Source organism: Alligator sinensis, unplaced genomic scaffold, assembly GCF_000455745.1.
Source record: "Alligator sinensis unplaced genomic scaffold, ASM45574v1 scaffold19_1, whole genome shotgun sequence".
NCBI lineage: Eukaryota > Metazoa > Chordata > Crocodylia > Alligatoridae > Alligator > Alligator sinensis.
Genome location: NW_005841916.1, coordinates 2,703,245 through 2,717,529, shown reverse-complemented (window position 1 = coordinate 2,717,529; position 14,285 = coordinate 2,703,245). Strand labels below are relative to the sequence as shown.

The following is a 14,285-nucleotide window of genomic DNA, read 5'->3' as shown; positions in this document are numbered from 1 at the left end:
ACTTTAATCCAGAGATTCCTGGCTAGAAGGAACCTTGCGGCTGCATTCGCACTGTAACAGGGTTGAGCTCTGGGGTGGCTGTGACACCCCCTGGTGGCCCCATAAGTTGTGCCCTGCTCTGCCTCTAGGGTACCCTCCCCTCCTCCTCGCCTGCCACACCCTGATGTACTTACTGGATTGAAAGACCTAGAGCAAGCCTTACTCTGGGCAATAGCCAACAGGTCCCTCCTGAACACAGCTGGCCTCAATCCTGCCCTTGAGATGTGCAAGCACTCTCAGCCCATCCGTTCCCCAAGGCACCTATAAGTTTTAAAGGTTAATTGCATGACTCCATCCATCCCTACACCACATCTGGTGCCTTACAGATGGTATCAGTCAACCCAATCAGTCCTTTGTAGGAATCTTGGCCTCTGCCCCATCTCTCTCACTGGGTCATTTAGCTCAAGATCCAGTGTTGGATCTGGCATCTTGGTCCCATGCTCCACCCTGCCCTGGCCCTCACATTCCACTCTGCCCTGGGCCTGCCCCCAGCAAGGCTCAAGGCAATCATATGCTCCTAGGGCACTAATGGGACCTCTGAAAACCACCCCTCAGTCCCTTCTACAACTATCGTATGAGCTATAACCAAGAGATAAGCCGACTGGCTATAATGCAAACTCTCTTCTGGTCCCACCAACATCAACAAGAGGGGAAACAGCACACTGCCACTTTAAAAGGGAAAAACCTTCCCCTATTTTGAAGCATGGTAGGCAAACACCTTTGGGGCAGCCCTGACTAGGTACTAACATAACCCTCAGCTCTGGATTATATTTTGGTAAACTCCCAGAGTCTCACTGGTAACCCCAAACAGATCAGAAGTCCAGCAAACACTCCCTTGCAGCTTTCTTTAGCAGAAGCTCCTTCCCCTGAAGTTTGCAGGGCCAGACTTTCTGCAATGGGTCTGGATCTGGCTTATATTCCTCCCAGGCCCTGCTTCTTTCTGTTCAGATGACCCCACAGGGTAGGCTGCAGGTGCCCTCTGTTTAGTCTCACTGCCTGGTCTTCGTGGCAGCTCATGCAGCAGTGCCTTGTCACCCCTGCAGAGCTCCAGCCTGAAGTCCTACTGTGGAGCAACTAGCACTGCAACAGGCTTCCCATGACTAATACAGGCCTGGTCCTATTGTACAGTAAGCACTCATAGTTCTTGCTGCCCTAGGCCAGCTCTCCTGCAGCTTTCTCCCTCTCAGTCTCCCCCTGCCTGGGGCTCTCCCTGGACCCTTTCTCCCTTAAAGTAAGTAGCGGGGAGTCCTAGGCTCTGTGTTACATGGACACATCACCACAGTTGGGATCAGTAAGGAATTTTACCCTATGATCAGACTGGTATGGCCTATGAGTGGTTCTACCTTCCTTTCTAGCAGAGGGGTGTAGCCCTCTTCCTTGCAGGAGCAGGACGTTGGCCACTGTTATCCCCCCCTCTTGCCTGTGGCAGGTTAGGATGTTACATCTTGTGGTCATGTCAGGGTTGACTGTGTAGTTTTACTAAGAGGTTAGACAATGAATTTGTATAGGATGGTTTGGATAGGGATGGTTCTGCCTCTGGTGGGGTCTTGCACTAGATGACATCTGAAGGTCACTCCCAGCAGTACTTTTCTATGCTTCTATAATTCTAGGGTGAGCACTCACAGGCCACAGACTTAAGTACAAATCATGCCAAACAGTTTGATTCCTTCTTTGACAGGACAACTAGTTTGGTAGATGAAGGAATGGACATTAATACCTGGACCCTTATCAGGGCTTTTGATGCAGTCCTACTGTGACATTCTCATAAGTACCCCAAAGTAATGTGGGCTACGTGGGATTACTGTTATGTAGACATATAATTGGTTGAATAACTGCAAGCAAAGCATAACTATCAATGAGTCAGTGTCAGAATGTCAGAGGGTTTCAAGGTTTCCAAGGGGTCTATTCTGTACTTTGGTAAGGGTTTCATAGCAGTGTAGCAGTTTGCTAGTTCAAGGATCCTGGGGCAGTAAGCAATAGAGGTGATTAGGATTACACACTGCCTAGGCAATGGGCCAGCTGCCTTAGATAATTAGTTGGCAGGAAGATAAAAGGCTTCCAGGAAGGGTAGCCAAGGGAGAGAGACTTTGGGCACCTACACATGAGCAGCAAGGCTGCTCTGACATGTGGTAATTGCAGTGTCGGAGCAGACTCAATTAACTGAGTCTACTGGATTGTGGGAATTACTGTGCACCAGCAGCTTCCACTGTCTTGTGTATCAGGGTTCCTGCATTTCAAAATGGGGCTGGGGGTGCTTTATCTAAAGTTCGTTCAATGAGCTTTAGATAAAGTACTCCCACTGCCATTTTGAAATGCAGGGACACTGATACACTAGATGCTCTTGGTGCTTTTATTAGTGTGTCCATCTGAGCTGCTCTGATTAAAGCCCACCCCCAAGAGCATGTGCATAAATATCCTTTGTGAAGAAACCAGAGGGAGAGAGTTAGGCTCCTAGGAAGAGGAGCTACAGCAGGGGTGAGAAAAGTGGCAGATGCAGCCAGTGGGTGAACTCCATTTCCTGGCAAGCCCTGTCCACATGGCTCCTGACCCTCTCCATGGAGGACCCAGGAACAGGGGGGCCATGACAGCGTGGGGCCATTGAACTGCCATAAGTGTGGATCACGGCTCTGCCCCACCCCTGGCCCCACACCCCCAGGGTCTCCATGCAGACCATAGGGGAGCAGCGCAGGCAGAGCGTGTGGCTAGGTGAGGAGCTGCTCTGGTGCTGGGGAGACCCAGGATCTTGAGGCAGTGACAGTGCAGGGCTGGAGCCAGGGCTGAGCCGTGATCTGCTCCCCGCATGCCCTTGCCCGCAGAACCTGTGCTCATCGCAGGAGCCACAGGCAGCAGATTGTGGCTCTTCCCCAGTCTCACCCCCATGCTGTCACCACTGCAAGATTCCAGGTCTTCCCAGACTCACCTGCCTATCTTGCTCCTGGCCATGGCCCCATTCCAGTTGCTCAACTGTGTGCACTGCCTGCATGGGTCCCACCCCCCGTGGTGGGTGCAGGGTGGATGGGCCGGGGTGCTGGGACAGCAGGACTGGGTCTGGCAGTGGCAGCCAGAAGGAGCAGCTACTGAAGGGGCTCCTGGCAAATGGAGTCTGCCACAGGGCAGATCTGGCCCACGGGCTGGGCTTTGCCCACACCTGAGCTAGGGACAGGCAGACAGCTGAGAGGCCAAGAGCTGAGAATGGAGAGCTGGGTCAGTTCATGGTCAAGCCCAGTACTTATGTCCTGAGAGTTGGCTGGAGGCTGTGAAAAGGATAGTAAGATATGGAGAGAGCCTGAGTGTGCCAAGGGTTAGGTGGACTGTGTCCTGCCAGGAGGGAGTTTCCCCAGGAGGAATAAAGACAGTGTAAAGGCTGTAAACAAGTAGTGAAAGACTGGGTGTGGAGCTAATTAACCCCAAAGGGTGCTACAGGATACAAATCCTTGGTAAAATAGGATTAAAGTTTAGGAGGATCTTGATGAAGGATTACAGACAGTGAATGATGTTCACCAAAGACAAATATACGATCCACACACAACTGGAATAGCTGGGTTTGCAGCTGCATCACCAACAAGGATCTGGGGTTATATTTGGATGGCCCACTCAGCATGAATGTATTGAGTCAGTAACGTGATGCTTTCACAAAAAGGCAAATGCAATTTCAGATTGCATTAACAGAAGTATTGCATGTAATAAACTGAGATATGATAATACCCCTCTGGCAGTGGTTAGACCTTAGCTAGAGTATAATGTCTAGTTCTGGACAGCATTTAAAAAAAAAAGATGTAAAGAATCTGGAGAGGATCCAGAGGCAAAGAACAAAGCTGATCAAGGAGTTGGAATGTAAGCTGTATGGGTAGGGACCTACCAAACTCACAGGCACTGGTGGCCAGTTACATCCTTCTAGGAGACATTTTTTTGCCAGCTCTTTGCCAGCTTTTTTAACATATCCAGTTCCCCACGCTTTTTCAGGGGGAACTGGCTATTTCATGGGAGACTGCCAATTATATGATTTCTGTGAAAGCTGTGAAATTGTGTATTTGGTAGCTCCCTATGTATGGGGAAGGATTGGAAGGACTAGGTGCATCTGGTTTGGTTGATAGGAGTTTGGAAATATTTGAAAGGCTGCCATAAGGGGGCTGCTGAGGGTAGGACATAAAGCATTGAGTTTAAACTGCAACCTAGCCGATTTACATTGATGTAAGAAAAACTTCCTAATTGTAATAACCATAGGAAAACAGAACAAGCTGCCTAGGGAAGCTGTGGAAGATCCTTTCTTGGAGGTTTACCTTATGAAGGATGGTTTAAGAATGATACATCTGGAAGCTTTGCAGGGGGTTGGTCTAGATCAGGGGTGTCAAGCATATGGTCCATGGGCTGAATTCAGCCCATGGCGCTGTATGGTCCAAACTGTGAGTCGCTAGACCGACCCATGTGCCAGCCCCAGCCCCATGTACTGCATGCAGCACATGGGCTGGACCCAATGCTGGAGGTCAGTCCAGGCTACCACATGCAGCCCAAGCCCAGGAACCCCTGTGCTAAGTGCACAATGAGCACTGTCCCCTGGGACTGGCGTGTGCTGCGTGCAGTGCACAAGGCTGGAATATACACACTGCCCACAAACGCTGGCACTGCAGATGCTCCACAGGAGGTCGGTCCAGGTCCAGCCTGCAGACCAGCTCAGCAATGCTCATCTGGCCCGTGGGTGCAGATGAGTTTGGTACCTCTGGTCTAAATGATCTCTGATGTCCTTTCTAACCCCGTGATTGTCTTTGGAGTTTTTTCTTTAACTCTCCAGGTTTGGGAATCATGTGATTACATAAGAGCCTCAAGTTCTATTTACAACAAAAAAAAAAATCTCACAATGTCTTGAAGAGTCTGAAAATGTAAAGTCTAGTGCTCAAGCAAAAGAGGGCAAATAAATGCCCCTTGAATTTACTATCCAAAAAGCTCGTTAATTTCAGTCTCATGATTTTGGGGACTTGGAAGAAGGGTTTTGGTAGGACTGGGACTTTATCCATCTGTCGACTTCAAATGACTTGCTGTGTCCCAGCCTGCACCACCTATGCCTACCTGCCCTTTTATTGCACAGGTTGTGTCCAGTTCACCCCTTCCCAAGTTATCTTTTTATGCCACCCTCATGTATCCTTCTACTTGTTCTTCCAGATCTCAGCCTGCACCATCCAACATACCTGCCCAGCCACATCCCACCTTGTGGTACCACTAACCCGTCCACTTCACTTGTGTTCCAGCCGTGTCATAATCACTACCTACTGGGTACACCTACACGAGATGCTACATCGTATAGCAATGAGCTATGGCAATATAGCTTGTTGCTATGGCAACATAGCATTAGTGGGCATGAACCATGATACTGCCGCTACTGCGCAGTAGCTCATTGCTACTGTGCAATAGGGTCAGAAACAATCTGTGCAGCACTGGGACTACTCAGTACCAGTAGTTACTTGCTTTAGTAAGTACTAAATGTCTGTGCAGTAATAACTGCACAGTTGAGTGCATGTGTAGACATGCCCTGCGTTTCTTACTTTGTGCCACTGGGCCATCAAGTGAGATGGCAGTCCATTGGTGGCACACCTAAGTAGTAGAAGTCAGGGTAGATTTGCGCCTAAGTGAATGCAGCAGACCCATGATTTAATTCATCCATCGTTTAGTTTTAAAAGCAATAACATTATGAATTGTCAGGGATAACTCCTTTAATTCACTCACACCATTCCTTGTTGCTTTGCTATTACTTAGCAAACTGCTGAGCAGCTGAAGTGCTGTCCCAGCAGCACAGCTTCCAAAGCATTGGGTGCGATCTGGACATAGTTTTGGTGTTGACTGATATTTCATAGATTTCATAGACACTAGGGCTGGAAGGGACCTCGGAAGATCATCGAGTCCAACCCCATGCTCAAAGGGCAGGAAGTCAGCAGGGGTCATAGGATCCCAGCAAGATAGACATCCAAATGTCTCTTGAAGGCGTTCAAAGTAGGTGCTTGAACTACCTCCAGCGGCAGTCTATTCCAAACCTTGGGGGCTCAGACAGTAAAGAAGTTCTTCCTTATGTCCAGCCTGAAACGGACATATGTAGGTTGCAAAATAATATTTGGTCAGGTTTCATGAAGCAAAAGCCACAGAGGTTTTAAGTGAACTAGTTGGTTCCAGCTGGAATTAGTCTGATTATTGCCCAGCACGCTTCAGGGCAAAAACTAGATTGGTTGGGTGTCTTCAGTATTTATGGCTAGAAATTAATTTGTTTAGATTTCCTATAAATTTGGAGCTAAGGCTAAATTTAAAACGAATGTTTTAGGGATAGTTAACATTGTTATATGTTCTTTTTAACATAAAACTCACTATAGGTTCAACTTAAATTTACTCTTAGTGCAGCTTTTATCTGGGAATATTGATTATGCTCTCTGTAATAATTTGACAGGCAAATTATATTTACAGTGATGTCTTCAGGAACTAGAATGCCTCTAGGACTTTCTTATCATGCTTTTTTTTCCTAGGATGAAGCTACCAGATGTGCTATGAGGTGTTTGCAGTGTGAGAATTTCAGCGTGTTTGTGCTTTTCTTAAAGTTGAGCAATGCTAGTAGCATCTCAGTTTTTTCTCCCCCTTAAGACTGATTACTTTTGCTTTCCTAGTTGACCTGCAAAGCCCATCATTTTTAAGCACGTTTTTATCAAACATAGATTCCTTTTGAAGATTTCTTGCAAATATTAAAGCCTGTTGAATGCAGACCTAATCATACTATGCTACTGTATGGTTTGGGGGAAGTCCCAAAAGGCTCATTAGGCTGTTACCTTGCACACTAGAGATAATCACAGTTATAGTCTCATGTTTAATCTCATCTCTTTCGTGGAAGCCTCTATTTGTATATTTTTTAACCATACAGGCAACCCTCACCATTCGCAGGGGATATGTTCCTGTGATGCCCATAAATGGTAAAATCCGTGAATAGGGCACTGCATTCATGAATGCAGTCTGCTTTCATGGACGCAGTGCCCCTGGTGGCTGGGGGTGGGGCGGGGCAGGGGCATGGCTCCAGTGGCAGGAGCCTGGTGGCGGCAGCGGGAGTCTGGTGGCAGCAAGCACAGAACTCCCAAGGAGCTCCAGTAAGTGTTTAAAGTATATTTAAAATGTGGGTTCAGCATTTGTGAATATTTGAAACCGCAAATGCTGAACCCACGAATACTGAGGGTTTCCTGTATATCTTAATAGAGACACAAATTTTGCCATATTTTATGGGCTTTCTTTTTCATTACATCTGTTCAAAAAGTTAGAAAGTTCCTTCCTGCATGCCAGATCAAAAATGCTTATAATGTAAGACCCTTCACAAGTAATTAAGGAAGCACTGAAAATAAGGATACTGAAGAGAAGCCATGTGGTTTTTCTGCTCCTATAGCTGAAGGTTAATTTGCTATCCCCACATTTCCCATCTGCTATTCAGTGGTTCTGCCCATTTCTTCTGGACAGTAACACCAGAAAACTCAGTCTTTTACTTCAGCTTCTGCTACATATAACTATTCCTTCAAGGGTCTTTCCTGTTTCCCAGAGATCTTTAGTTTTTGTCTTCCTTTTACTAACAGGAGTAGCTGCACCTCCTTACAGGGAGGCAACACAGGGGCTGTCAGCCATTCCCACCTCCTCCCCATTTCAGAAATGAAGCTGTAATCTCAAACATTTTTGTTATAATTTACTAAAAAAAAAACACAAAAGAGGAAATTACAAAATTCAATTACATTTTATTCAAATAATAAATGATATGTAATAAAAATAACATAGCTAAGTGACAAACTAAACATTAAACACGAAATTAATAACAAATAAAAACTTTGTTCACCAAGATTCCAAGACTCAGAAGACAACTCTGCATGCCTTTGCTGCCACAACTCTGATATTGTTTGTGATGGGTCTATATTTTGAGCAACAGCATTTTCAGTAGATACAATGGCCAGCAAAGATAGCTTGCTGTTTCCCATGGTTGAATGATCACAAATATGTTTTTATGAGCTTCAGCTTTGAGAAACTCATTTGCTACTTGCCACTGATATGGGCTTGGTTAATAGGATCTTGAGTGCTCCATGTGCTTGAGAAGTTGTCATGAGAAGTTAATTGTCATAAATAAATTGTAGAACTTCTTAAGGAGCACTACAACTTGTTTGAAGTAGACTTTCTTTCTTTAGTCTAATTTTTTTTATTTCTTTAGATAGCCAAGTTCTTTGGCGAGGTTGACGGTGTTAATGTCAGAGCTCTTTCCATATGTCAATGCACAGTATACATCCTACAATGGTTCTTCATTTTTTTTTTTGTGAGGGAGTCATGTAATCTTACATAGAAAGCCCCAAAGGTTCACATGTTGCAAGTTTGAACCTGACTTCTGGATTGTTAATTGTTTTATTTTTACATGCATAGCTAAATTGATACTTTTTACGGTGAGCGCAAGGGGCTGCTTTAAACACTAGATCAACACCAAGATTTTCAGCTATTTCCTTGGTTGTTGTCAGAACTCCTTTGTACATGACTTCCCTGTAGTTTACAATATAGTCATGACAGGCATTTATTAAGTTTGTGGTCGGCAAAAAGTAAAACAAGTGTCCTGGCACTTACTTGCAAATGTTTGCACACTGTTCCTAGAGCATCTTGGCATATGCTTGCACACACTGGCGTGCCCTTGCAAATGCTCAGCTGCCTCCCTCCCCACGGGTGGTGCAGCTCTGGTATGTATTACTATTCAGGAAGCTAAGGGAGTTAATGGCTCGTTAATGACCAACTGTTCTTTACTTCAGGTGTATTAACAATCATCTTCCTTAGGTGCCAAAGCTGCACCCACCCTCACTTGCAGAGCTGCACTGAGCCCTGGACAGTCGCCCACACTGTGCACCCCTAAGACTGGCTCTGCCTGAAATAGTTGCATTTGATTTTGCTTTCATCTTCAACTAAATAATATAGTGCTAGCCCCCTAACGTATTAGTCAAGCATCCAGTTTCTTTTTAGCTGGAGAAAAATGTGCGTTGTGTTATATGTGGTGATGTACCACACCACCTGCACCCCTTTTTCAAAAGTCTAGATTTGCCCATAGGGTGAATACTGTGATACTGACTATTCTCAGGTAATCATGAGTGAAGTGTTAGAAGAATAAGTGCTGAAACCATCTTTGCAAATCGTCCTGAGGAGTGTCCTGAATTCCCCTCCACATTATGCTCATTCACTTTGCCGTGTTATTATTACTATGCTTTCAATAACAAATGAAAGTGGTTCCAGTGTAAGGATTAGATGTGATACAAACACGCCACAGTCTGAGCTGTGCCTGTAACCATGGAAACAGCATGATCAAATATACAAGACCTCATTTTCATCTGAGCTTCTGGAACTGCTTATATAGGGCAGCAGGACCCAGTATTTTTTTTTTTTGGGTGGGGGGGGGAAGGTGGGAAATTGATTCATGTTCTTTTGTTTTCTTTATGCTACAGAGAAGGCTTGAAATGTGTTTTGGAAACAATGTTTCTTCTACTCTAGTCAAGTTTCAGGAACAGATTAATACAATAAACTCAAGAGAGAGTGATAACAGGCAAATGACTATTGTAAGACTGCCTGGAGCCCCTATTCCAAACCAACTTGCACATCTATCAAGTGTCCTTAATGTTTGGGATGAAAAAAAATCATATTTTCTCTTCAAATGGGAGTAATTGTAAGCAAAATAGCACCTTGGGCTTATTAGCAATATTCTCTCCCCCCCCCACACACAAAAAAAAGAGACTTAAACCTATTTTTATGCTGCTATCATACTGATCAGCCAGATATGCTTAGGTTGGCTGCTGGGCCTAGCATGCATTTCTCCAACTTGATCCAAATAGAGTTGCCTAAGAAGCCTACAGGTATCAGCCTAGAAATGGTCTCAGGGGTGTCAAACCTAGAGTCCACAAGTCACATCTGGCCTGTGGAGCTGCCATCTGGCCTGCAGTGGCTGGAAATTCAGGAGTGGGATGAGCAAGAGTGGGGCCTGCTGCCAAATTCTAGTGTCCAGAGCCCTGTTGGGGACATGTTTCAGCAGGGGAAGCAATGGCTCCATTAATCCCCATGATTCCATGATGCCAATCTCCCCATCACTGCTGCTCACCCTGCCACTGGAGATGAGTCCAGTAAGGAGCCCTATGGTCAGGATGCATCCCAGGGGCCCCAAATGAGTTTGAAACCTCTGGTGTGTCTCATTCCAAGTAACATTGCTTGGAGGCAATGCCATTCAATGCGAACAGTGCAACAGCACCCCCCTCAGTGTAGTGCTTCCTACACAGACGGCAAGTCTCTGAACTACATCCCCATTCAAAACACTGTTTCAGAATGAATGCAGCTGTGGTTTGCCCACACAGAGATCTGTAGTGCTGCTCTTTTGATTAGTCTTGGCTTAAACCAAGAGTGCTCAACAGATCCAGTCCCTCGTGCCATGTCATCTGGCCCACAGGGCTCCAGACTTTGTGGGCTGTGGTCCTACATGCTAGATTGAGTGTGCAGGGTGGTGCAGGCCCCAACCCCAGCACACAGGGGTCCCCAGATCCTGGCTAGGTAGGAGTGGAATGGGGTCCCTGGAGCCTGATCCCCGTGGCCTGAGCAGGTCCCTGCAGCATGATCCCAGCACTCGGGGGTGGTGCGGGGCCCAGTCCAGCCCATGGCTCAGCCCCGCACCATTCATCTGGCCTTTGCGGGCAAGACTGTGAGCACCAGTGGCCTAAACCAAGACTTCATGGGCCATGCTAAGTAAATGTCCTTGGTGGAAATCAGAATGTGCTATCGCTGACCACCTAGGTCACTGGGCATGAAACATGGCCACCTGCAAGCCAGCTCCAAATCACAAGTGCTGAGGTGATTTAAAAAATCCTAGTGCCTGAACCATGGGAAGGTAAGAGCAGAAACCTGCTTTTAGCTGGAGCTCTGCCTTTCTTTTACCGCTGGATTCAGCAGCTAGATATGGCGGAGATTGATTCTCTTTCTAAGAGTGACAGAGGCACAGGTGCAGATTGAGGGGGACACCTAGAAAAGATCAGCTGCCTCTGAGTATGTAGGGTAAGCCTCCACTCCAACCTAGTGGCCACCTACCCCAGCTATGGGAAACAGTTGCCTGGCTATGGGAGCAGAGACTTCCCGGTGGGCCAAATCATCCTGTGAAGGAAAACCGCGGAGTCCCCCTGGAGTCAGTAGGGACCAACTGGGCCCACACAGACTCAACATGGGTTTACCAGACAGCAAAGGACTGGCTTCTCCCTGGCAGGATGGGCCCAACTGCTCACATACCCCTGCGTGGGCTTTTTCATCAACCTCAGAGGGCTGGCAAGCTCTTCTTCTTCATCGTCTTTGTCTTCTTCGTCGTCTTCTTAGTCTTTGTCTTCGTCATCTTTGTCTTCTTCATCTTGTTGTTTTAACCATAATCATTATTATTGTCATTATTATTACTATTATTGTCCTTATCATTATTGTTGTTATTTTAATCATCATCCTCATTATTATTATAACTATTATCATCATTGTTATTATTACTATTCCTGTCATTGCTATTATCACTGGCACACGTGTGATTATCAGCAACATTAATATGATCGATAGCATTAATATTATGACTACCATTCACAGGATGATTACTAATATTGCTACCGTCATGACTAGCCTCGTTATTTGTTATCGCTGCTATTATCATCACGATTCCTGTACTTGCTCTTTCACTCTATGGTTTCATTTTACTAAACACCTTTACCAGTTTTTACGATAAATGCTTCTTTCTTATCTCCCTTTCTTCATTGTCGTGGTCCGCACTTCTCCTGCAAGCAGCAGGCTCAACCGTGCGTGCGGGCCGCCGGGAGAGGGCGGCGGAGGAGCAGGGCGCAGCCGAGGCAAGGAGCCCCAGGCCGGTCGGGCAGAACATGGAGCTTCCTGAGCGCCGGAGGAAACCTCTTACACAGGCGGCTCGTTGGTCTAGGGGTATGATTCTCGCTTAGGGTGCGAGAGGTCCCGGGTTCAAATCCCGGACGAGCCCAATTTTTTTTTTCCTTTCCTTTGTCTGCGCCCTCCCCAGCGCCTGCAAACCGATTTGGGGTTGAAATTGCTCTTTAGTTCCCCGAAGGGCTGACACGGAAGAGGCTGCAGGTTGCCGGGCCCTTGGGTATATGGCGCTGTCCCCGCCCCGCTTTTCCCCGGCAACAAAAAGCTGCGGGCGGCTGCGAGGCACAAAAGGGAAGGCCGCCTGGCCCCCACTGCCAGCGGGCTCGTCCGGGATTTGAACCCGGGACCTCTCGCACCCGAAGCGAGAATCATACCCCTAGACCAACGAGCCGCTCTCTACTACCTGCGCCGCCGCGCGGCTCTTCTCTGCGTGCCCGCCTCTTTGCTTGGCCAGTACCATTTAAATGTTTGTGGGCTCCGCCCTTTCCCCCTGCCGGGCGAACCAGTGGTTCCGCCCCTGCCGGAAGAACCCACTGCGTTACACAGCTGCCAGGCATGAAGAGCCTCCCCTGCAGCCTGACTCGTGGTGTCTTCCCCGCTCCTCACTGCCTGTGTGGGCAAGACCACTGTGCACTCATGGGGGGCGGGGGAAATGCCTCAGTCCCCTCACACTTCGTTGTTCGCAGGCAGCACGCAGCTAAACCGGGCGGAGCCATTCCGAGCAGAGAGGCGGTTTTATTACCCCCCAGCTCATTTGTTGTTTATTCTATAATAGGGACAAGCTGCCGCACGTCCTCCCCCTCCTGCTGGAGTTATGGTTTGCTCCATAACCCACCGTTCTACCGAGAGTGTCCAGGGTCCGTGCAGGTGCCCGGATGTTGCTCCCTTCCTGGTACCTTCCTCCCCGCAGTGTTTCCGCGCTGACTCGCGCGTGGGGTTCTGCGTGTCTCTGTGCTTGTGCTGCGCGCGAGGCTTGCGTGGGGTCTTGCAGCCAGCCCGTTGCTGCGAGGCAGCACGCCCAGAGCTGCTCCTGGCTTGCTATGCAGCCTTGCCCGGCCAAGCCCGTGAGGCTGCACTGTTGTCACGGGGGCTGTAGGAACCCAGCCTATGGATGCCAAGGGGGTGTACCTTCAGCAAAAGGGGCTTGGGGTCCATGGTCTCATCTCAAAAGCCTTATTTGTTACTTCATAGCCCTGCAGAGTCAGCTTTGACTACTTGGCTCCCAGTTCACTCTCTCAGGTCCTGCTTGGTGCTACCTGAGCCCTCCCACTTGTGTCTGCTGGTGAACTAGCCTTAGCTCCAAGCATGAACGCCACATGCCCCCGGAGGCTAGGGGGCACAGTGAGCTCCCACAGGTGGCAGCAGGAGGGGAGTTTCCGCGGGCAGCCACAGTGCTGTTGGCAGCAGAGGGTGAGGTGAGTGGTGAACACCCAGGGGCGCCTGCTGGCAGTGTCAACAGTGCCTTCTTGCAGGGGGTGCACCTGTGTGCACCCGCTATGCATCGCCAGTAGCTCCAAGGCTGGTCAAAACACGCTGCTGCCATCAGTAGTGGCCCTTGTGCCTCACCCCAGCTTGTTTTCTGGCTTGTAACCTGGTTTAAACAAAACAGATAACCATAGAAGAGTGCCATGGAAAAACATAACTGCCTGGCATAAGTGGCACTAGAAATTATTATCTGGGGGGGCTGGGCAGTGCAGGGACCCCATCCCTCCCTTCCTCAGGGCTGTTCAGAGGCCGGCATTCACTGGTGCTGTGCACAGCAGTGGAGAAGCGCGTAGTGGGGGCGCTGGGCAGGGCACTACAGTGTCAGTGGGCTGCTGGAGCTGCTGTCGCTGTCCCAGTTTGGGGAGGCTAAGCCCCGTGAGCCCTGGCCTTCCACCGCCTACACTGCCTGGTCCCTGTGTTTTCATGTTACATTCCTTTCCACATTCCTTTGTTTGTATTTTCTTTCTTGAGATTTGAAGATCTAGCCAGGAAACTTGTATTTCCACACTTCTTATCTATAAAGCACCCGCATGCCAACGCTGTTACATAAATAATAGCTTAGCAATAACTTAGCCTTGGCAAGAAATGCTTGGCACATCTCCACTGCTACTACAATCAACACCCCTGTAACAAAACCATCAGAACTGATAGCTCTTACACATGCCTTTCCCAAAAGGTGATATGCCTGATCCAATGGACCAGCAACTACCTGGGTAAAAACTAAACAGCAGTTATGCACTAGAATGAACTCTTACCGAAAAAATATAAAGGACAGACATACACACACCCCATTACAGGCACATTTCTCACAGAACACGTTTTCCCTCTCTGAC

General features: G+C 47.9%; 1 protein-coding gene and 2 non-coding genes across 3 annotated transcripts in view; 1 reads left to right on the top strand and 2 right to left on the bottom strand.

The window, feature by feature from the left end:
- MPZL1 (myelin protein zero like 1) overlaps window positions 1-7,011 on the bottom strand; it is a 60,416-nt gene extending 53,405 nt beyond the window's left edge. The window contains 1 exon segment of the mRNA XM_006018894.3: window positions 6,840-7,011. Coding sequence (XP_006018956.3) covers window positions 6,840-7,011 — 172 coding nt within the window.
- A 4,978-nt stretch (window positions 7,012-11,989) lies between these two features.
- Window positions 11,990-12,061, top strand: TRNAP-AGG. The gene has a single exon. It is a non-coding gene; the product is annotated as a tRNA-Pro (tRNA).
- A 225-nt stretch (window positions 12,062-12,286) lies between these two features.
- On the bottom strand, window positions 12,287-12,358 carry TRNAP-CGG. Its single transcript has one exon. It is a non-coding gene; the product is annotated as a tRNA-Pro (tRNA).
- Window positions 12,359-14,285: the final 1,927 nt, after the last annotated feature.